This window comes from Microcebus murinus, chromosome 11 (genome assembly GCF_040939455.1).
Source record: "Microcebus murinus isolate Inina chromosome 11, M.murinus_Inina_mat1.0, whole genome shotgun sequence".
Lineage (NCBI taxonomy): Eukaryota > Metazoa > Chordata > Mammalia > Primates > Cheirogaleidae > Microcebus > Microcebus murinus.
In genome coordinates, this window is record NC_134114.1 from 8455894 (window position 1) to 8481113 (window position 25220).

General features: G+C 37.3%; 1 protein-coding gene across 3 annotated transcripts in view; it reads right to left on the bottom strand.

Annotated features, from left to right (window-relative positions):
* The window catches only part of CTNND2 (catenin delta 2), an 862752-nt gene that overhangs the window by 331700 nt on the left and 505832 nt on the right, over positions 1 to 25220 (bottom strand). For all 3 annotated transcript variants that reach the window (XM_076007934.1, XM_076007935.1, XM_012790278.3), the window contains exons 8-9: positions 24960 to 25154; positions 8383 to 8638 (exon numbers count right to left, since the gene is read on the bottom strand). In XM_076007934.1, the coding sequence (XP_075864049.1) occupies positions 8383 to 8638; positions 24960 to 25154 (451 nt within the window). The remainder of the gene's footprint in view (positions 1 to 8382; positions 8639 to 24959; positions 25155 to 25220) is intronic.

Below are 25220 nucleotides of genomic sequence, written 5' to 3' on the forward strand. Positions count from 1 at the left end.
AATAGATTAGAAGGAAAATCAATATTTTGTTATTGTGTGTCCTTTGTGGGATTAACAACCCTGTGCTTATGCAAGTTGTGCAGATCTTATCTCTGGATAAATGTGTGCAGTGCCAATAAACCGATTATGTGTATATATCAATATATGTATATATACATATGCATACATGTACATATATATCTGCTATCTATATGCCACATAGATACTTGTATATGTATACATATTTATACACAATTTATCTACACAAATAATCTATGTATATATACATATATAACACACACATATATACATGTGTATATACATATATACTCCTAATGTATGTGTCTCATAAATGTGTCATAGACATATAGACATATATCTATATATATGCCACTTCCTTTGATAAAATCAAGTCCAGGACTGTCAAGATTACTCCTGGAAGAAGACAGTCCCAGAGGAATGACTGACCAAATAAGCCAATTCTGTCTCCTGAATTTTCTTTGTTTCCCCTTTTGGTGGTGAGGGCTCCCACTTGTAGGTATCAACTTGTTTTCCTTCATTTTTATAATCTCATACAAGATTGGACCCACAAAACCTTCCTTTGATTCTTTTTGTAGCACAAAATCTTCTTGTGATTCCTTCAAAACCACTTTCCATAACACTAAAAGATGTCAAGTAGGAAATGAATGGAAGTATACAGATTTTACATAAAACTTGTACATCAACTAGAGCATTGAGATTTCAGAGCTTCCTCTCTGGGTTTCCAGGTCTCTCTAATCCTCTGTGAGACTGCAGGGAAAGAGGATCCCTAGTTTTTGGTTCTCAGTTTATTTCTAAGGGGCACTATTTTTAATATTCATACTTTGTTTGTGCTCTTAGACATTCTGATTGTTTCTTTCAAATGAAAATGAAGAGAGAGATACTTCTGCCATCTATCAAGGATCTTTTTTCTTGCTTGTAGTCTTTGATATCTGCTTCATCACAAAATGGTACAAAGAACAACTTGACCTGCAAGATTTCACCCTCTTTCCAGTATGAGAATATCTAAATCCCACAGAAAATACAGGCACGTCACGCATACATCACACACAAGGTCATCAGTAAGGCCACGGAGATTAACCGTGAAGCAGGAAGGAATATGAACTACTGGCTGAAGTTGTTCATTTAAGTGTAATAACAATGTGACAAAATAATTATATGATTTACTTGACAATTCAATATACTATTCCTTTAAACTGTCACTTTTATTTTTATTTGTTATCACAGTACTTGGCATTATTAAATTAAGACTAAAGGTGCTTGAAATTTCATAGAGCTCTGTCTTGTATCGATCCAAGATACCCTGGATAGTAGATGATAACATCAAATTTAGTCTCTCCAATAAGCCTATTTGGTAACAATTTCATGATACTTTAATTACAATATGGAACTTCTCAGTTAGTTTGATTTGGGGGAAAGAAAATATCGCTGTTCCTGGAACAGGGAGTGTAGTTGGCTTTAGGGAGAAAGGATAAAAAAGAAAGTTCTGGAAAGATAGTCTAAGCATATATGAGAGATCCACTCCTAAGTATTAGAGATGCAAGTTAAGTGACCAAGGACATCTCAGTTCTTGGCTTCACAATGGAGACCAGACATAGGAGAGACTATCAGAGACTACCACCTCCAGAGAAAATAGGTGGGGAGGGAATGACTGGATGTGTGAGGGACGGTGAACTATACTGAGAAGGACAGGAGGTACACTTAGCTTTTGATCTTGTATATTGGCCCTAGCCAGCTTGGATTTGGCTTTTGCCCCAAATGATGCAGAGAAGTCCAGAATCCACATAGAACACTTTAGAGAGCTTGGACTTGGGGTTTGCAGACTCTAATACACACCCGGAGGCCTGGCTAGTAAGTGGGGGCCCATGGCTTGTCAGTTCTTGGGCCAGGTGAAAGCTACATGCTCACCTTCTGAACTTGGGCACAGTCTGTTTTACTGATAGCCCGTCAGACTGAGGGGAGGGAAAGGGCTGGGTCTTTAGAGGAGAGTCTGTATACCAGGGAAGCACAAAACAAAGACTCCCACCATTGGAACTGATGGAGTACCTGCTAACAAATAGTTAATTAGCGAACTAATAAGTAGTCTGGGAGCAGACACATATCAGTCATGACTGCCCATCGTTCATCACTCTTAACCACACAATGCCATGGAGGCCCCATGCCAGAGACCACTTTAGCATAAAGGAGGTGGGGGTGTAGTATCGGAGATGAGTTGTTATTTTAGAAACACAACTGTTTACTCCTTCAAGTGGTTTCAAAGATAGGAGGCAAAACAGTATTTTGGGTATGGTAAAAAAATCAATATTAGCATAGACAAGGATTGTGTGTGAACATTCCTTTCAACTGATAAAAGGACTCCTGCAAAGGAGCCTTTTGTGAAATGAAAAAAAATCCTTTGCAGTCAAGTCTTCTCTTCCATCTTCCAATCCTCTCTCTTGGCTGTGAAGGGCCAAGCTGTCAGCTTCCCCTCTTCCCTGTTCCTGGCACCCACCGTGGCCCTCACTAGGTCCCCTCCACTCCAGGCCTCCCAACAGGGGATGCCCTGGCTTGGCTTCTGCCGGGTCCTTCTTATCTTTCTCACAGCCTCTCCCTTCACTGGGCCTGAGTGTTTCACCCTGGTTCTCCCACTTCGTTTCCAGCCATCTCTTCTTTTCAACTGGTCATGTTGTGTGGAAAGTGTTATCTCTTCTTTTTTCCTATTTAAATACCATCTATTCCATGGTTTGTGCCATCCCTGAAACTCCTTTCCTGGGTACTTCTCTTGTCACATCTGTCTTATTTCCCCAAAGCATTATGGTCATTTGCGGATGTACCTTTCTCTGTGATATAATTATGAAAGCTCCTTAAAGGGTGCAGCTGTTTTCAGGCTATCATGTCTGCAGAGCTCACTCTAGAATATTCCAGAGAAAAGTCATCTAGAACATATTTAGTGTCCTCAGATGGACCTGGAGTGAGAGGTCCATAGGAATGAGGGCTACAGGGCTCTGTCCTGTGGCTAGCTCTAGCCATGCCTTGATAAAATCTCTCCAAGGACATATGTGTCTGACTTTCCAATTTCCAAGGGACGTGGAGCGGTGCTTATGCTAGTTATACTGGACAACAAAACTGGGACCCAGAGAGTATTTCTGTGGCATCAAATAATGGAATCACCTCGCAAGAAGGGAATGTAAAGTCCCTCATTTAAGGTAAAAAGAAAATCAAAGGTAAGGATAATTGAGTTGCAGAAGTCACATGTAAAAAGACCTGGCATTTTGTTAGATTCTACAGCTAAGAATGGTAGCACTATTCATAGTCATTAGTAGCATAAGATTAGAAGTCAGTCAGATTTGGGTTCAGTTTCTACCTCTCTGAGCCTCAGTTTCCCTATATGTAAAACAGGCATTATAAAAACTCATGTTATAGGGATTCAGGAGGATTAAATTAAATAATGAATATTAAAGGTTTAACACTAATGTACAGAACACATTACTTAGTTAACTGTAACTATCATCATTATCACTGACACTGGTATTAACAATATTGTCATCTTACTGTCAAGAAAATCTACAGTGAACCCAGGTTAGCCCAAGGTAACACTTGTTCTCTTTCTACGCTTGCTGCTGACATGTGAGACAGAACTGAGAGGGAGAATGACCACTATAGGCCAGAAATGACAGCTCATGGAACAGCTATAGCTAGCCTTTATCTAAGAACCTTTATCTTAGCCTTTATCTAAGTCCCAGACCTTGGTGAGAGGTATAGTAACTGTCTGAAGGCCGTCCTTCGAAGAAGGTATAGGCATATTCTCATATAATTTCAAAGGTCAGAAACAAGATCAGAGAATGAGCTTATAAGAGATACAAATTGTTGTATCAACATAAATTAGTGTATACAGTTTGAATTATTCAAAGAAAAAAAAATGGTTCAAGAGATAGTGGCCCATGGCTAGAGATATTCAAACAGAGGTGGAATGGCCACGTGTAGGGCTTGCTATTAGCCTAATTGACAAATGAACTCCAAGTGCTCTTCAAATTCTGAGAGTCTTTAAACTGTGAATCCTATGTTTTTTCCCTCTGACATTTCCACAGTTAAAGAAATGATTATTGAGCATTTGAAGTTAAAAGCAAACTCCCCAGAAATTCATCACCCAAGAGAACTGGACTATGAAAAAAATATATTATGTGGTTTATTGCAAACACTTCAGCCATGTTACTTAAGTTATAAAATAACTTAAAGTTACTTAATACTGTTGAAACGTTAAGATTTTAAAAACAGTCTTTAAATCTTCACCTTTTTAAAAGCACTTTTATAGAACATTTTGTCTTCTGAGCATTCAATTCACTACATACGTGTGTGCGCGCCCCCCCCTCCCCCCGCATGCCCTTGAACAGGTAAACAATGAAAACCCAGCATTTTGAAAGCATTTTTACTCAGGGAGGTTTACCTAATGATAAAATATTTATACATGATATTCATTAATGAGATCTATTAATAATATTAATAGTATAATGTTCAACAATAAAATAACTTTTGGTAATATCTCGAAATAGCAGTATAGTAGAAATGTACAAATAATTCCTCAAAGTGCATATTTTTACATTACTGGTCAAATATTGCAGCTTGAAACAAAATAATCCCATGGAATATAGGTCTGATAGAGCCAATTGAAAATACAGTTGCTAATCTGGGTCCAATATGAGCATTAAAAATGTGCTATTCTATGTATTTCTCTGTTATGCTGAATAACAGAAAAGATGATAGAGTTATATTGTAAATCACATTTAGCATGTTTGAAAAATTGCTCTTGAGATAGTGTACATCCAGGATTACAATAGCCTAAAAAGGGATTAATTAAACATGATTAAAACATGCTATCATTGGAACCATTTACACACTGAATTATATCAGTAAAATGTCTTAGTCATAACTTTTCTTATTTTATAGACAAGAACATTTATAGTACACCCAGATATATCAGTCTTGCCTTATTTTTTCTAGTTATTTCATCAAATAAGTTTCCAAAAATAAGAATGCTATTATGACTTATCACTACCAACACCACTGATACATCTTCATATAATTTAAGATTTATATTTGACTTACGTGTTTAAAAACAACAGTATATAGAACTCAATATTTGGTGTAGCACTGAAAAATGTGTTAGAGATAGTAACAATCCTTAAGAGATTCATATTTAAACTTTTTAGAAAATGTGACTATAAAATTAATTTTATATGTCTAAAAAACCATTTTCCCAGTGATTGCTGACTTTAAAAAGGATGTTGGATTTTACCATCTCTTTGGATAAAAGATTTTTGTGCTTTGTTTGTTGGAATGCACGACGACCAGTTAAAGTGAAAAGACCAAAGTTTTGCCACGATCCATATGACTGAACTACCATCAACAAGAAAAATCCAGCCCTGCAGAACCAATCCTTTCGTATCCTATGACTTAGAGTAACAGAAAGCTAACAGGGATTTTCTGGTTTCAAGTCTAATGCCTGAATTGGGGTTATCATGACTTCAAATTCTTATTTTAAAATGCAATATTTGCTTTAAAACTTCTCATTGAATGCTACTAAAACTATTTAATAGAGAAAAATACTGTTCTGCAATAAGAAGAAGGAGGTAGATATCAGAAAAGAAAGGAAAATAAATGAAAAATACAACAAACACCAAACATCGAACAAGCAATTATTAGGATGCCACCACTTCTTAGATAATTTGTGTAATTTCCTTCATTCTTCTCAATCCTACACACAGATATTCAGTATTACCAACCATCCTCTGAAAAGAATCATAAAAGATGTAAACATATTCTTTCCTTTTTCTTTTTGTAAAGAAATAAAAATATTCATGGCAACATGTGCCCCAGTATGGATTCAATATGTGCTAAAAATAAAGATGCTAGCCTCTGTACTTACCTGGCCACAATGTGATCTTGAAGTCTTTTAACATTCTGATTCTCCATCTATTTAAGGCACTTAATTTCTTCTCACAAAGGAGGATTACATCACAGAAGCAAGTAAACATACTTTGAAGACTGTAATGTGCTATGAACATATGTTTGTAATAGCAAAGGGGCTTACATGGTCTGGTGTTTAATGACAAAACGTTAATAAATTCTCCTAATGTATATGCATGCATATTTTAGAAGCTTAAACAAAGTAAAAAGACTGAAAAAGTTTAACTCGTAAGCCATACAGTCAAAATAAATAATTGAATCATAAGCCCTAGAAGTTAAACACACTAGCTTAGCAATATTCACCTAGGAAGAATCAAAACTCATTATTTGAAGGAAAATGCAAAAACATTGTCTTAAGTAATATATTTTGAACTTGAATTTCAAATTTGGCATGTCTCTCTATTAAATGAGAACACTTTGAACATATTCCTTTATTTTAAGAAAACCCTACAAGAAAGGCATTATTGTTTTTTATACTGCATATATTTCATATGATGCCAGGCAATTGGTCTCGTTTATATTAAGCCACAACAATCCAGTTCTGGTTCCAGAACTGGTTTTGTTTATTTTTTTCTGTTAGGTCTGAGCTTAGAATAATGGTATTAATTTTTCAGAATTAACACATATTTATGGCCAAAGCTTAGTATTCCTGAATATACTGAACTTGTAATTCATATAACACTGATTTGCATATAAATTTAACACATACAAAATGTTAGTGGCCGATATTCTGTTTTCCTTCTAACATTTCTTATCGGTGTTTTTCTCTTTTGGTTTATATTGGGCACTCAATAAATATAAGTGACATAATCCATAACTTGAAAAGGTAAGAGCTGTGACAATATACTGAGAGAAGGAAAAAGGCTATAAAAATGACAGTAATATAAAATGGAAAGGATATGCCATTTAGTAAAATAAAATGCATTTAATACACTGTATAAAATAGAGGCTAGGCTGAAACTACAGAAACATAAATTTGCTTTCTTATTAAGCCAAATTCCCTTAATATGAAAATTTAAAACCTTTCCATCAGAGATAAAATGTTTATTCTCAAAATACAATGTTAAATGCAAGCAATGCCTATTCTATTATGTATGTTTCTATTTTAGCACTTCTTAAGAGTTTACTATTATTCTATTTCTATACATTTTCAGTAGCATGTCAAGAAAAATCATTTAAGAATAGAGTGTGTTGAGGTGTTTTCTGAAGCATATTCTAGCCGTACATACCAAGAATACTTAAGGATTTGGGGCAGATTTCAGGACCAGTATTATAAAGACTGCTGTTCAGATTGAAAACCTAGATAACCAGGACACTGTGCATTGTAAATGTAAGCATACTTCTGATTTTTAGTATTTACCAGTAAATACTTACTACAGTTCACTTTTACAGTAGAGGTTATACTAAATGCAATGTTTAACGTGGAACCTCCAAACAAGTTTGAATTGTGCTACAGTAGCTATCTCAAAGAAATACTGTAAAATGATCCCATTTTGCCTTTTACGTTTATAGGAGTAATTTATTTTTGGAAAAGAATCTATGTTACCCTCTCAATACAGTACACAGGAACTTGCATGGTCTATCAGTGAAAATGCCTTGAGAGGAATTTTGAGTACACTACCAGCACCAAGCCACCTGCCCTTCCAGAAATCTGACATTTATCTGTAATAATCACAGAGGCAGATATATATATTTATAGGACTCTATCAGCATAAATCCAATGGCTATGAGTCAAATATCATTTAACTCTACGGGGACTCAAGCCCAACTTCAGAAGTAGAATCACTAAATCCCTTGCTACTGTTTGAATAAAGAAAGTGAAAAAGAAACACACCTCAATAACAATTCCTTTAATACATTATCTTCAAATTTTTATCACTCCACAGACAACTTCATACTAGTATTTGTTTCCAGACATAGAGAAATGAAAGAAGTTTGGAATGTCTAAAATTTCAATTTTAGTATAACTTTGTAGGTGTACCCCTTTACAATCTGATAACAGAAATACACCTGGTGACAAAGCATGCTTCCAGTGAGACAACAAAACACGCAGCTCATGATATGTGAAAGTCAAATGATATCATCTTCAATCCCCAATTTCCACTGCATTATAGAGGGCTCGGTCTCTCTTACATCTTACCAAATAGCTGAACCTCAAGCACCTGCAGACACTCTTTCTGATCAAGAGATCATCTTTATTTGTTTGATGTTGAACCAAAGAAGATACTGGAGATTCGTCGTAAATACCCATCCTCCAAACAGAACAGAACAGTCCCGAACCCAAGGAAAGCCAATTCTTTCCTACTCAGCCAGTGACACAAATGCAACGTGATGTTAAATAAATAAGTATATAACACATGCCTGAAGAGTCCACGAAACCTCGTTAGACATCACAGGGAAAAGAGAAAGATTTTTACCCACCTGGGATCTTTCTGAATACTATCAATGGACGGGGATCTGGCCAAGGTGCCTTCGGGCGGGAGAGCAGGGCCGGATTTGCTGTATGGAGACTCGACAGAGGGACAATACTGCAGCTGTCGGTAGGGGTCCGCGTAATTGGAGGCTGGGCCGGCGGCGTAGCTGGCCCTCTGGAAGGTGGCCGCGGCGGCATTCTGTGGGCCATGCTGGCTGCCTGTGCGCTGCAAGGGGACGGAGTCGACACCGGGGGAAGATGGGGCTAGGACAGGAAAGTAGGGACAAAGCAAAAAGTTGAGGACCTGCTCACAGAATCGGTTAACCAGGTCTAGGCAGGGGGAGGGGGGGGTGAGGGGGAATTACACACAAAAAATAGGGGTTTGAAAGAATAAAAAAAATTAATCCATCATATTTGAACCAATATAGTAAATGTTATCCAGTAAAATGGCAATTAGCTTGCTATTTCCAAACCAAGCTTCTGCGGTTTGGAGTTGGGGGAAATGTACCTGTTGGCCTGCATGTTCCTTACCAACCTCTGAGAGGTGTGTTCATCTGAAATATAAACTCTGTGTAAAAGTAAAACCTAGAAGTATATAGGGACTATTTTGTAGAGAGGTATATGGAAAGTTAGTTCCTTATTGTTCGAGTTGAAAAAATTCGAAATGTGTTCACGTGACGTTGCATTTACTTTATTAAGGGTGCAAAACAAATTTAGTAATGTAGTTAATTGTCCTGAATGGAAGGAAATAAGGAAAGGTGTGAGGGCATGTGAGCATGGGGGTGGGGTGGGGTTCGTACTTCCGTAATTAGTGCCAGAACTTTCAATGCAGACCTGTTCTAGTTTCTGTACAGTAACTCCCAAAGATTTTTACATGCCTCCTTTTTCAAGTAAAGCTGTCATAGGAGCAAGTACACTTGGTGAAGAGAGGAGAAGGCAAAAACCGGCCCAACTGCAAGGCAGACAAAATAAGGAGCTGACTTGGCTTTTCCAAATGTATCTGCATCTTTTCAATGTGTCTAAATTATTTTGAAGAGATTTCACACCAGTTACCAAAATCAGTTTGACTATTTTCAAAATGTATTTCAATGTTTTGTTTCCTTCCTGGATTCTTTTTAGATCATTTCATGGCATTATTTTTATCCAGTTCTCAAAACGTACTTGATATCTAAGGTTTGGTTGACGTCCAGAATGAAAATAGCATCTTTCATATCGGTAGAATATGACCAGGTATTAATTGCTTCAACAACTGTTAGCCATGATCAATAGTAGACATCCCACTTGCTTTCTAGTACTATATATTAGAACATACCCACATATAGCCAGTGTCTAGATGTGACCATTTATGTCACAAATGCTCCATATGGAATTAAGTTCCAAATAGAAATCACACTCCACCACTCTGACTCTCTGAACATTTCTTAGTGGATGATGATAGAACTTAATTTACATTATGGGACCTATGCCAAATCAAACACAAAAGAATTTGCACCAGATTGAGAAAATAATTGTTAAAAGGGGTTAAGGAAATTGTGTCAAAACGACAAAAGTTGCAAAGTGAACGAGAGGAATACATTCTAATACTGAGGACTGTCAATTAAGAGCTCATGGCTTCTCTTTCTAATGAACATTCAATACTTCATCTTATAATAACCAAAATTAGGTAAGTAAGTTCTAGGACACAATAGAAACTAGAAAAACTAGAAAAACATTTAAGAAAAATGTTCTAAACAAAAGCTGTATATATTTCCAGAGGAGCAGTATTTTGAAACAAAGAGGATTGCCCTCCTGTGTTAAGTCTCAATACAATCAGATTAGAATAAGCATTAACTGCACAAGAAAAATATCTGCTTTATGTCTTTATGCAAATTCTTGAGGATTTAATATTTCCTCCAAAATATTACTAGCATGTCTAATTAAAATTCACATTTTAAAATTTATAAATAATATGCTTTGTATTATGGTAAAAGGGGTTTAACATTTAGGCAGGGCATAAACTTGCTCTTGGAAGAATAAGTGTACAGGGGTAAACACAATTTCATTTTCTATGAGAGTCATGATAAGCTAGCCAGAAAATCAAGGGCCAAAGGAGAAAACTAAGTACATATACTTTTTTTTTCCATTTAGGAAATAAAAATATCAACATTTAATCTTGCTGAAAATGGTTTACAGAAAAGAACTCTTTTTCTATACAAAATTATTCATTATTAGTACATTCGATACAATGATTAACAGGAAAGAAGGACAAAGTGGTAGAGATCAGGAAATAATACTGAAATCTAAAGAAACATTTTTGTTTTGTTTTGTTTTGTTTTGTTTTTTGGGGGGGATTTAAGAAAAAGACTGCCAAGTAGCAGACAAAAAGTTGTGAATAATATAAAGGCAGCTGGTTCAAAATGCGAAAATAAGGTGTGAAATTCAATTAATTAAGCAAAAACAGGAAGTGGCATTTCAGTATGAAGAGGGAAAAAAGGTTGAGGAAAGTTTATGAATGCTATTTGTATTTTATTTTGGTCTTTTTCAGGGAAATAGGGGTCACATTCAGAGCCTGGCTTCTGAGTTGGAGAACTGGGTTCCTGTCCTGGCCTTTTGGTCAGTTCTTGGCATTGGACAAGTTAAATGAGCTCTCTAAGCTCCCATTTCAATGTTATTGAAGAGAATGAAATGGTCTCATGGGATCATTGTTTGCTTTAAATGCTGGAAAGGCACGAAATACCTAATGCAAAAACAATTTTTAACATATGAGTTATCATTATTATTATTAACATTAGCAATGTTGAAATCAACTGATATTAGACAAGGGGTTTGTGCAAATGGCATTGGGTCCTTGCTACTGGGTACCAGATAATATAGCCCCTTCTGCGTGCTGGGCAGTGTTTTAAGTGCTTTATTTGTATGAACTCATATTTCTCCCAACAGCACTGTAAGAGAGTAAACATGTCATTCTCACTTTACAGATAAGAAACTGAGGCACAGAGAAACTGAGTAACTTGCCAGAGGTCTACTGATATCTGGTAAAAAAGGAATTCAAGCCCTTGAAGTTGGTTTCTAGAGTTTATATTTCTAACCATCATGGCTATCGCACAAAGTTTAAAACCTCAAAGATGCCTGTTACTGAATTACTGAATATGATGAGAAAACTTAGAAAAATGATGAGAGGCCTAAAATTAAGGAAAATGTGTTCTAAAGGTACAGAGAAGAGATGGGTTCATAATAGGAAGTAACAGACAATATTATATTAAAAAAGTTATTACTAATTGGTATATTAACTAATTTATATTATTTCTCATTAAACTGAATTTACTGAGATTTGCAGAAAAAGAGTAGAGAAGAAATTATGCCCCCCCAAAACCCTCTAACTTTGTTCATTTCTAGGAAAATCAAAGACTAGCAATACATATAATTAAATTATTTTTATTTTAAAGTGTTTTGAGTCTTAATCAGTGATATCACTATTATGAAAAAGGAGCCAGAGATATGAAACCTAAGATGGATCAACAACTTTGAGGATGATCATATTTAAAAAAAATCACAGCCACATCCCTACTTTTGGCCTTGATGAAAAGCCCTTCAAAATTATCAATCCCGAATCTCTGGGTTTAAACTTCTTTTAGGTCACAATAAATAAGATAGATGATGAGAACTTCAAAATATAAAACCAGAATTCACATTGCCACTGCTATGTTAAAATAAATTAGACTAATCAAGACAATGAAAATAATGTAAAATATCAATACAAATGGAGAGAAAAACACACCAAATTAGAGAACAGGTTATATAAACACACCCAAGAAAACATGGGAGAATCAAGCTAAGAGAACCCAAATCAACCATCAATAATGTAACAATGTAATAATGCCTTAGTCTTTTTGAAGCACATAAAAAATGGCCTTGTTGGATCAGTGTTTACTTTAAATGCATGAAAAGTGTTAAATAACTAATATGTAGAGAATGTTAAATCAATGAGCTATTACCATTCACAATGTTGAAATCAACTCCTATCAGAAATGGGGATTGTACTTGGGGCATCAGGGTGAAGCACCTTCAGGACTCAGTGCTCACACCTGCCTTTTTGTCCTGACTATTCTGACTGTAATGTGACCTATGGAAATCACGGCTCTCCATTAATATGGGTACGTGAATATTGGTCACAATGTTAAAAGAGTTTCTTTTAATGCAACTTTTCCCTTAATTTCTGTCCTGTTGAACATTTTAGAGTTTTAGAGCTCAGCTGACCAAATAGTCCTCCTTGTAGAATTATTCCATCCAATTGAGGCTACTCAGGGCAAACATTTGAAGGGGAAGGTGCTTCATCAGCTCTGTAAACACACTCCTCTCTTGTCTCACCTGCTCTGCAAACAGCCCCTTCTCCCTTCAATAAGCTCTCAGAATTCAATGAACTGTACCACTGGTCTCTTTGGGAGATTTAACAAGTAGCCTCTTCAGCTGCTGACTTGATACTTCAACAGACACCTATGCTGTTGACAAAATTATCTGTTTGTTTTCAGTAGAGCTATACAAATAAAGGGCTAGTTCATAAAGGAAAAATGAAGACATGTTCTATGTGTTATATTTGTTTGAAAGAGGGGAAGAGCCATCCTTTTTACCAAAAGGAAACATTCTGCTCTATGATAGATGATTATGTGCATTGTTTACTTACAATAGAAAAAAGGAGAACAAAACAAAATGTAAGAACCTGGGCAAATAGTAAGAAACTTGGCGGGGGGAATATAAAAAGTAGACTTCAACAAAGAGAAAGAAAAAAAAGATTAGTTTTGTTTTTGTATTATTTATCTTTGCTTTCATATATATCTATTCACTTATTATCTATTCACTTATTCACATTTTAATTTTTTATATGTACACGGATAAAAAAATGAAAACATAAAAACTATACATGTTATATAGATAAATACAAAATGAGCATATAATAAGGTAAGAATTGTCCCCTTTGCAAGCTCAGAAAGTAAGAATGACATAGGGTCCAAGAACATGGCTTATACCTTCTTAAAGAGAGTTCAACTCCATTATTTTAGGGATTAGGCATCTTTAGCACCTAATCCCACATATTCCCAACTCTGTCATAAAGAACTACACTATGAACTTGTTCCAATAATCTGCACTCGGCACAGGCTGATCCATGCTAATGGAAAAATGGAAAAATATTCAAGGGTAAATTTAACATAATCTTTTAACTTCATACATTATTATCTCTGTGGGGAGAGGCATTTAATGCATGATTATTAGTAGTAATGGATTCGTTGTTATGGATGCCGATGTTGTTTTCACTGCTTTTATTGGAAAAGAAGGTGTTGAACACATCAGCACAGGCCAAACATACCTACAACGCTGGTTCTCAAACTGAATGTGAGATCACATGTATGAATATATCGTAGATCTATTTGAAAGGGAAAATTATGTAAAACCCTATGCTTAAACAATTTTCACAGTTTTCTTTTTGGTATATCTCTCCAAGAATTTAAAAAATGCAAGCTCTTCATTAGTTCTTCACAATATAAATTAGCAGAAAAAATTCAACTAGTGATTACCTAAAATAGGATCTTGTTCACTCATCAGCAATAGCTACTATTTCTATTAATGTTATAGCTATGCGCAGTATAATGGACCCAAAGAGATTGGTAGAATTTGGCATAAAAATTAAAATGTGAATAAGTGAATAGATAAAATGGAAATCAAAAGAATCCACATTTAGCCCTACATATATATGCGTTTATACATATTTATAGGTATATTTAATGCTGTACATTTTGGTTTCCCTCTAATTTAAGGTGTGTGAATTAGGAGTCATGATGGATGATGAGGATGATGATACAGTCATGCTTTTTAAACATTCTAATCATATTTTCAAATTTTAATGTGGAGGCTTATGTTGCCTAGATATGAGGAAAGGATAATAATAAATGCTATATTTATTTACAGCTTCCTGTTGTGTCAGCCACCATGTTAGGGGCTTAAACATACTACCTTATCTAACGCGTGCGACTGCCTATGTGCAGGTGCTATTGTTACTAACACCACCCTTGCTGTTTCACCCACGAGCAGCAAAGAGAACAGTGCGCAGAGCTGGGATGAAAATTTCGCCAGGGCCTGAATGTTCTACCCCCTGCTAAACTGCTGGGGACCAAAAGTGAGGGCATGTCCAGTTACTATACCATGTACATTTTAAAGGATAATATGTTTGCAGAAATGCCAGAGAAGACTAAACATTAATGTGATGCACAATGTACCTGGTTAAAACCCTATTACCCAGAAGTAATTCACTCTGTTTTAATATTCCTCAGAGTCTGCATTGTCATTTTCTTTGGCTTTCTTCCTCAGAGAGAAATGTAGTAAAATCTCCTTCAACTGAAGACAGAAAGGACCCGGATGAAGGCTGTGGGTTAGACTCTCCCATGCAAATGGAAATGGGGCGGTTGGGTGGAGAATGGCAACATTTCCACGGTGGACTCACTTTTTTTTTTTTTTTTTTTTTTTTTTACCTCAGGAAGAAGGAGGGGACAGAGCAAACTTGTCACAGGATGAGAGAGAGGCAGGAAGGAGAAGCTGCACGGGGCCACCTGAGCGGATTTCCTGGCTGCATGTCTCTAGAGAGCCAGGTGGGATGCATTATTCTCACAGCTTCACAGGAGGCTCAACCACATGGAGATAGAGCTGGGTGCAAGGACTGGTTTGCTGAAGACCAAAATCAGTTGTAGAAAAAATTTGCCCCACCTCCTTAAGCACTAAAAGACTTTACATCAAATACTTGGCACTATGTGGTTATGACATAAGAGGTGTATGATATTCTTTATGCATCCAAATAAGAAGCCTAAAAAGAAACTCCAAAGAATCTTAAGTGTTCAGATAATTTCCTGGCTAAGGCCCTGAAATTTAGGGACATACCCTGGAACCTGGTGGATTTGGAAACATTGGTCCTGTGACCCTTTTTATTCTGTAAAAATAAGCATTTCCAGGTAGAGTGTAATCTATGCTATGCTCCTGATATATTCATATCTCTACATATTTATGGCATTTCAAAGAACTAGAATAGTCATATAAGTAAATTTTAGAATAAAGCAAGTTATTATGAGACCTAAAGGGGAGAGAGAGACTGCAATATAATAATAATAGGGAATTTCAACCCCCACTTCCAACAATGGACAGATTGTCCAGACAGAAATCAATAAGGAAACATCAGACCTGAACTACAGTCTAGACCAAGCAGACCTATCAGACGTTTATAGACCGTACCACTCAACAGCTGCAGAAGACACATTCTTCTTAGCTGCACAGGAAATATTCTCCAAAATAGATCATATGTCAGGCCACAAAACAAGTCTTAAAAAATCTAAGAAGATAGAGTATCAAGTAATTTTTCTGACTACGGTGGTATAAAACTAAAAATCAACAACAAGAAAAACTTTGGAAAATTTACAAATACATGGAAATTAAACAACATACTCCTAAAAAAAACCAATGGGTCAATGTAGAAATTAAAAAGAAATTTAAAATTTCATTGAGACAAACAAGAATGGAAACATATCATACTGAAACCTATGGGACACAGCAAAAGCACTTCTAAGAGGGAAGTTTACAACAATAAATACCTGCATCAAAAACAAAGAAAGACTTTTAATAAACAACCTAATGACACATGTTAAAGGACTAGAAAAACAAAAACAAACTAAACCCAAGGAAGGAAACAATAAAGCTCAGACCAGAATTAAATGGCATGGAGACTAAACAAGCAATTCAAAAGAACAGTAAAATAAAGAGTTGGATTTTTTTGGAAAAATGCACAAAATCAACAAATCTTTATTTAGACTAAGAAAGAAAGGGAGGAAACTCAAATAAAATCAGCGATGGGAAAGGAGACATTACAACTGATACCACAGAAATACAAAGGATCATAAGAGATTATTCTGAACACTTATACACAAACAAATTTGATAGCATATTAGAATTGAATAAATGCCTGGGCACATACAACCTACCAAAATTAAATTATAAAGAAATAGAAGATCTGAACAGACGATAATGGGTGAGAAAACTGAATCAGTAGTAAAAAGTCTTCCATCAAAGAAAAGCCCAGGACCTGATAGCTTCATTGCTGACTTCTAACAAACATTTAAAGAACTAATGCCAATTCTCTTCAAACTATTCCAGAAAATTGAAGAGGAAGGAATACTTCCCAACTAATTTTATGAGGCCAACATTACCCATATACCAAAATTGGACAAGGACACAAGGAAAAGAAGAACTACAGGCCAATATACCTGATGACCATAGATGCAAAAACTCCCAACAAGATACAGGCAGCCAAATCTAGCAGCACATCAAAAAGATCATTCGCTATTATCAAATAGGATTCATGCCAGGATGCAAGGATGGTTTAATATATGCAAATGAATAAATGTGATTCACTTTATCAACAGACTCAAGGACAACTACGTGCCAATTTCAATAGATGCTGAAAAGCATTTGATTTAGTTCAACATGCTTGCATATTAAAAAATCTCAACAATTGAGGGATAGAAGGTATATGTCTTAACATGATAAAGGCCATATATGACAAATCCACAGCTAACATCATACTGAATGGGGACAAGTTAAAAGCTTTTCCTTGAAGATCTCGAGCAAGACAAGGATTCCCACTTAAAACACTTCTATTCAACATAGTACTCAAAGTCCTAGCCAGAACAATTAGGCAAGAGAAAGAAAGAAAAGCATTCAAAAATCAGAAAGGAGGAAGTCAAATTGTTCCTTTTTGCAGATGACATGATCTTATATAGAGAGAACCCTAGGGACTCCACCAAAAACTATTAGAACTAATAAACAAATTGGAAAGTCACAGAATAACAAACCAATAGATAAAAATCAGTAGTGTTTCCATATACTAATAGAAATTCAGTTAACTATCTGAAACAAAAATCAGGAAAACAATTCCATTTATAATACCAACAAAAAATAGTAAGACACCAAGGAATAAACTTATTTAACAAAGGAGGTAAAATATATCTATACTGAAAACTATAAAACTTCAATGAAAGAAATTGAAGAGGACACAAATAAATGAAAATATATCTCATGTTCATGAATTGGAAGAATTAATATTTTTAAAATGGCCATGATACCCAAAGTAATATATAACTTTAATGTAAGCCATATCATAATACCAAAGGACATTCTTCACAGAAAAAGAAAAAAAATTAATACTTAAATGAATAAGGAGCCACACAAGACCTCAAATAGCCAATGCAATCCTTAACAAAAACAACAAAGCTGGAGGTATCTCATTACCTGACTTCCAAATATACCCCAATTCCATAGTAACCCAAACAGCATGGTACTGACACAAAACAAACATACAGACCAGTAGAATAGAATAGAGATCCCAGAAATGCTTTCATACACCTACAGCCAACTGATTTTTGACAAAGGTGTCTTCAATAAATGGTGCTGGTAAAATTGGATATCCACATAAAGAAGAATGAGACTAGACCCCATCCTCTCACAATATACAAAAATCAACTCAAAATGGATTAAAGACTCAATGTAACCTGAAACTATGAACCTACTAGGAAAAAAAAGATAGGGCAAGTGCTTTACAATATTGGGTTGGGCAAGAATTTTTAAAATAAGACCTCAAAAGCACAGGCAGCAAAAGCAAACTAAAAAGTTTTTGTGCAGCAAAAGAAACAGTGTAAAGAGACAACCTACAGAATGGGAGAAAATATTTGCAAACTATAAATCTGACAGAGTTAATGTCCAGACTGTGGATTATATAAGGTGCCTACCAGCAAAAAAAAAAAAAAAAATTAAAAATGGGCAAAAAACTTCAATAGATATTTCTCAAAAGACATACACATGAACAAATGTTTAGATATGTATTGAAACATCAAATTTTACCCCCATAAATGTGTATCTGCATCATTATAATGTGCCAATTTAAAAAATAAATAAAATTCAATAATAAATTCTAGAGCTTTTAAAATTATTATTTTAACTGATAGGGAATGTCTGGTGTTGGGAGAAGAATCTGCTAATGTGTAATTATAGATCCATAGTACTGCATCTTCTGGTAATGTATTCATTATCCTTAAATTTTGGTATTACATGAAGCACCAATCAATGTTCAGTTGAAATCTAATCCGTGGCTATTAGTCTTCTCAACATTTCTGTGCTTAATGATGTACCAAAATGTGAGGTGACATGCCTTCCAGTAACTGGGGTGTATTTCCAGGATAAATGCCAATCACACCATTTATCAGTATGAGTACCCCTAGTTGACATTAATCAACATTCTCATTACTTATTCACACAAAAGTTTGACAGTTACCCTTATTTTTTAATTTTACCAATGAACTATTCTACCATCAAACACTGTCTTCCTTCAGCTATAATTAAGCTCTTTTTTTCCCCCTTGAGACAGGGTCTCACTCTGTTGCCTAGGCTACAGTGGAGTGGCATCATTATAGCTCATTGCAGCCTCAAACTCCTGGACTTAAGTGATCCTCCTGCCTCAGCCTCCCAAGTAACTGGGACTATAGACATGCACCAGCATGCCCAGCTAAATTTTTCTAGTTTTAGTAGAGATGGGGTCTCACTCTGGCTCAGCCTGATCTTGCTCCAGAGCTCAAATGATCCTCCCACTTTGGCCTCCTGCTAGGATTACAGGAGTGAGCCGCCACACCCAGCCCTAGACCTTCTATGTACACCATTTTAAGTGAGTTGACTAAGGTAAGCATCTGGAAGCTCTTTTATTGTTGTAAGATGATATTTATTTGTTGCTGAGCTCGTTTAAAATTTCTAATTGGGTAATAAGGTCCTCCTGACTTTCTAGACCAAAAAAGGTGAAAACTTTAAGTTAAGGAGGTTATGGAGGATCTTATTTGACTTGCTCTAATTGGCAGCATTGGGTTTTATAGTTTGAAGTAACAGCATTTAATAAGTATTAAAATAAAAAACTGCTAATAATGCACATTTTTGTGGACTCAACTGATGATTTTAATTGAAAGTATTTTGATGCTAAGACTATTATTTATATAACTGAATAATAGTAGCTAAGATTTTATGAATATTAAGTTCCTATGTAATCCCTCTACAATTTCATTAAACACTGGCTATTCCTGCAGGAAATTAAGTTTTTTAAAAATAATATTTTCTCCACATGTGCAAATATTTTCACCATATTCTTTCTTCTTTTTATGTTGTCGTACTTGTCAACCTCATGAAGAGATTTGGCGATTTTTCTCCTTGCAATATATATCTATGATAATTCTTTCTTTATTACAAGCTGACACATGCATCACAGAAAGTTTGTTTTCACCAATCACCTGGAAGAACATTTATCCAGAAGGAAATTCATGTAACCATCACCACAGTAGATGTTGGCTATTTTTGCTAGTTTATAAAGATGCATTTAGGGGGTTGTCAGAGTCAAGCATTTGTGTTTATCAAATAACTCCTAAGTTGACAGCCATTCATATGTTTGAGTTTGAAATAAAAATTCATGTTATTTAGTTTCTGCTTAATAGACCTTACCATAAGCAAATTCATGAGGCCCACACATTCTTATTTTTCTGCGCTCCTTATTGTACAAGCTCTGGTTTTGACAAGCCTCATCCCAGATGAAATGTATATTTTATCTAAATAGACACCTTAGTTAAGATTGTGCCTCTTCAAATTTTCATCATGTTGGAGGAAGTAAATGCCCAGACGTTGGGCTGCTGTCCTATAAAACAAGTCTGCCATTCTGGCAGTGGTGCACAGAGTTCTGCCTCCCCCACCAGGTCGGGGGACACTGGTGGCCTCCCTCTCTATTGCATCCCCTTCATTTACTGGTCCTGCAAGATGGCAGTGGCTGTCATGTATGGTGGCCCTGTCCACCATGGACCACTGTCAAGTCTCAATGTGACTCTTTCACCTTCTCTCAGGCTGCCATTTCTCTAGGGCTTCTGTCTCTCACCTGCTGTCCTTGGGCAGGCGGGTGACTGCTGTACTTTCTTTCTGCCTCCCTACTCAGAGCACACCTGGGGCCAGGGAGGCAGGCGGGGCTGTCCCAGCCTGTACCCTTCTCCTGGGCCTGGGCAGGGATAAAGGTCTTTGATTCTTGTCTTGCAGTGGCTGGAGTTATATCTACAGTGGGAGGCCACCAAAGACCCCCTTTAGACCATGTTCTCTGACACACCCTTGGGTGATGGCCTGCCTGTTTCACTTCATAAAAATCCTATTAATTTCCTTGTGAATAGTGAACTTGTTTGTATTTTTCACCATCCACGAGCCTGGAGTGGAGGAGAGATGAGAGTAGGACTTGGGCACCCTGATCTCAAACATTACATAAATGTTCCTATATATGTGCCCACGAGGCCCTAACATCATGGTTCGTAGCTTTTTGGATCAGAAAAGTCTGGAGGACCTTTGTGAACACCCAAAGGTAGACTATGGCCCTCACCTGAGTTGGTGTCTGACATTTAAATTAGTCTTTGTAATAAAGCAACAGGCATGGGCTGCTTACTTATGCAGCCGGCAAGGAAGAAGGGGTGGGGAAAGAAGGTTGAGAGGAGGGATGGTTGGACTTAAAGTGAAGAGCTGACTGAGAACTCCCCTTGGCGGGAAAGGGGATTGGAGCTCTAACCTGTCCTATCATCCACATCTAAAGTTGTTTTCTGGTCTCTCTGTGCAGCTGTCTTCCTGCATATTTCTCAGCTCGAGAGCAGTCCATTACTCAGGTTAGCCTTAGTGGTGTTTGGCGGAAAGGGAGGCCGAGGGATGGGCTCAGCATGGGAAGAGAGAACAGAGAGAGCAGAGCGACTGCAGGAGCAAGAGGGCTGCCGGGAGCCCAAGCTGGTGGAGACGCAGCTGCAGCACTGAGCGACCAAGGGTGGATGTGGATGAAACACACCTTCCCATGCCCGCACCCCTACTTATAAATGAGAGGGAGGTCCCTTTCGGGAGGGAGGACAAGAGCAGGAGATTGAGCGGGAACTAGACCTTATTATTTCGTGTATAGCACAATCTTGAGTTACATTGTATTTAGCAAAGAGAAGACGTTATATGTTGTTTAGTGTTTTTAATAAATACTTTAATGTCTTCAACTTTGTCTGGGATATTCCATCTAGCCTTTAAGATACTACCTTCCACTACCACTTAATTTTTCATGTTTATGCCCTTCTCTGAAACTAAATTGAACTTGCTTAGAGAAAAAGAGATTTCAAGCCTCTTTGAATCTGACAGTGCCTGTAGCACAACAGAGTGTCTACAAGAGATATTATTTGATTGACAGGACATTGAAAGCCATTAAGCTCCATAAATGAAAATGGATGTATATTCTTTTTGGTTTTAAATGATGATGTTCACAAATTTAGGGTCAACCAAGCACAAGATCTAGGGCAAGACTGCCTAAGGACAAAGGCCTAAAAGTTGGCTCCACACAACCTGTGTGACCTTGGGCAGATTACTCAACATTTCTGTGCCTCAGTTTTCTGATCTGTGAAGTGAGCAAACCTCCTTCCTAGGGTTGTTCTGGTGATTAGTAAACATATTCAAAACATCTGGAACAGTTCTTGAAAGTAGCCCCATACTATATGCACTTGCTATTGTTTAAATAACCTCATCCTGTCTTACAAGCTTGGTTCTAGGCCACCATCTAGCAATTCCCTAACGTTCAGGCAGGTCCACTTGTCTTCATTCCCAAGTGCTGACTCCTTGAAGGAAAGCAGCTGGCCTTCACCCTTCCTGCCCACTTTCCCTGAAGTATCACCTGGAAATGCTTTAGGGGTTGACCTGAAGGAACTTCAGCTGCAGCCTATTACGCAAGGGCAGAAAGATAAATTGAGTCGCTCAGATCAACTCAGCCACCAAACTGAGCTAATGGCCAGTGGCCCTGAGCACTGCAGGTCTAACAGGTCTCGTGACAACCTGTCATCTTCTCCCAATGCACTAGGAGATCTGCTCTAGATGTCACCTGGAAGCCTCTTAAAGGTCCACACCGGCCGTCTCCAGTGTGGGGGTGTGCACGACACAGGGGTGTGAAAGATGACCTCCCAGCATGGGGAAGAAAACTTAGAATGGTTCTTTATAGCTATTTGAGGACTATTTTTAATTTTCACTTTCTTTGTAATTTCCATCTTGATGTATGTTATAGTAGATATAACCTAATAATATTGTATGTTTATAATATCCACACAAAAGATATGCCCACATATTAAAAGGCATTTGCTCAAACATGCAGGTTCTGACAGAGACGGTTTTTGAGGTTGTGAAAGTGTGAGGACGTGAAATGAAATGAACTAGGTGTAGACACAGGGGCATCATATAGGCAGGTGCAGGAGAGAGAGTTTGTGGCTTTATGCTGAGGAGCTGGAGAGAGGTACCTTCTCCTTCTCCACCTGTCTTCCCAAGAGATCATCCATGCACTTCTGGAAATTTTAGTGATACTGTGTAAATCAGTGTGTATTCAAATTGTAGTGATATTGTGTAAATATTTCCTCAAAACTGCCTCAAGTTCAAAGGTGCAGGCTGGGATGGGGTGTTGGACATCTGGAAATCACAAAACTTGGCAGATCTCTGCCATGGCAGTCACTGGCAAAACTGCCCAGCAAACAGGTTTCCCCTTTGAAGCACTTAGAAGACTCTGCTGCCTCACTTCATAGGAGGTAGGAAAAGCAGCACACTTGTTTATTCAGGACGGCTCTCCACTGATGGCTGAGAGCAGGGGTCAGCAAACTTTTCCTATAAAGGGCCGGGTAGTAACTATTCTCAGTTTTGCCAACCACATGGCCCCTGTCATGGGTCCTCAACTCTGCCGCTGCAATGATACATAGCACAGGGGTGTGGCTGCCACCCAGTATCTTTATTTATGGACACCGAAATTTGAATTTCATATAATTTTAACATATCACAAACTACTATTCATCTTTTTAATTTTTCCCCCAACCATTTAAAAATGCAATCATCATTCCTAGCTTAACGAGCGCTACTAAAACAAATACGGAGAGCTGGATTTGGCCCAGGGGCCATTGTTTGCTGACCCCCAGCTTGGAGAAAACACTGAAGTTTTAATTTAAGTCTGTACATCTTCCCTGTCTTTAATGTGACATAGGTGAATTAAGTTTTTTTTTTCTTATAGCAGCTAGTTTTTCATTAAGTTTCTAGAAGTTTAACAAGGGATAATTCTAAGAGCATATGAATATGGAATAGAGAATCAACATAATCTCTTTTGTTGTCAGTTTTTATTCCAATTAGATATTGAATGCCAGTGGGGTTGTTATCTTCTTCTTTTATAAGGGATGCATGGAAATAAAATTACCTTAGTTAATAATATGCAAAAAACAAAATGCTAAAGTAGCCCAACTCCAGACAGGAGTAGATCTAGCAGGCTGAAGGTGAGAGAAATTCTGACAGAAGAATAAGTGGGTATTCTTTTTCTTCTAATCCAAGGCATGTATTATTAACACTGGATGGCATTTATGATGTCAAAATTAAAATAAAGAGTATTTTATGCCTTTCTTCCTAGGACATGGTGAAATACTGAAATGTAAATATCAATAATCAACTATGAAAGCAGCTTAGCTTGCTTGGGTTTCAAAACATGTAATTTTGTATCATAATGTAGTTTAAGAAAATTGCTATGCTCTGCTCCGTGGTCACTGGAAGTTCCAACAGTCTGAGCACGCAGAGATGTGTGTGCCGGGCTCTGGGAAGAGCACCGGCCTCGCCAGCCTCAGCCCTGCTGGCGCCAATGTGCATCATCAACAGAGAAGGAGAGACCCGCACCGGCTGCACACCAGCAACACAATCGTTTCTGTTTACTTAGCAATGCACGGCTTTATAGTCAGTGCAATTCCCCACGTTTTTAATCTTATCAATGTTATAGGTAAGTGTTCTCTAGCAATCTAATAATGACATTTACCGATTATTTTGGAAATGGCTACATAGTCTTGAAAACACTTGTCTTTCTTCATGTGGCCTGTGGTTGTGTTCAATTCAAAATATATGTATATGTAATCCAGGAGAGGTATACAGTTGATTGAACTATATGCAATTGCCAACATCAGACCTTCAAACAATAATTTCCTGTGATTCAGCAAATCAGTGTGTACAGAATAAAGTCTAAGTTCCCCTTTCAAAAATATGCTACCTTTTTAGTAAATATGGTTTTTTTGCCCAACCTTGCCAAATAGGTAGACTATATTATTAAAAAAACACTTACCATCATAGGGCAGATATATGTGACGTCCTAAAATGGACTGCGCTTTCTTGGAGTACTTATATTCATTAAATAAGTTAATGTATACAACATTAGTACTGCTTCTTTCAATGCTTCTGTTTGACAAAATGAGCTTACGACCCCCACTGTACTTCCTTCTTTCATGATATATACGCAGGTAGCTAAACTGGAGTCACATTGTTTCTACCATCATCATCATCACAGGCACTGAGGCGGAAAGCAGCTCACAAAGCGTGTGAGGAGCGTGGACACGCACACAGGCACACCTCTTTCTTTTGGGAGCATCATTTGGGCTCCCGAGCAGGCCCACCCCCTAAGGACAGGCCACCAGGAAGCAGGGTCCCGAAGGCTCACCTGTGCTCGTGCGGTAGGTGCCGGTGTGTGCTGGCGGCACAGGATCCCCCTGGCTCTGGCTGAGACTTCTCATAGGGGGCTTCTGATAGACGCGGTCTTCATAGATGGGGTCTATGTGGTGCTCGGGGGACTGCAGGGCCCGCAGCTCCGGGCCCAGGTGCCCATGCTGGCTGCTGTATGAGGCTCGGGACCCAGCTGAAACAAACGAACAGGGGGACATTGAAGCCAGACCAACACTCAAATAGAACTTGTTTTACGAAA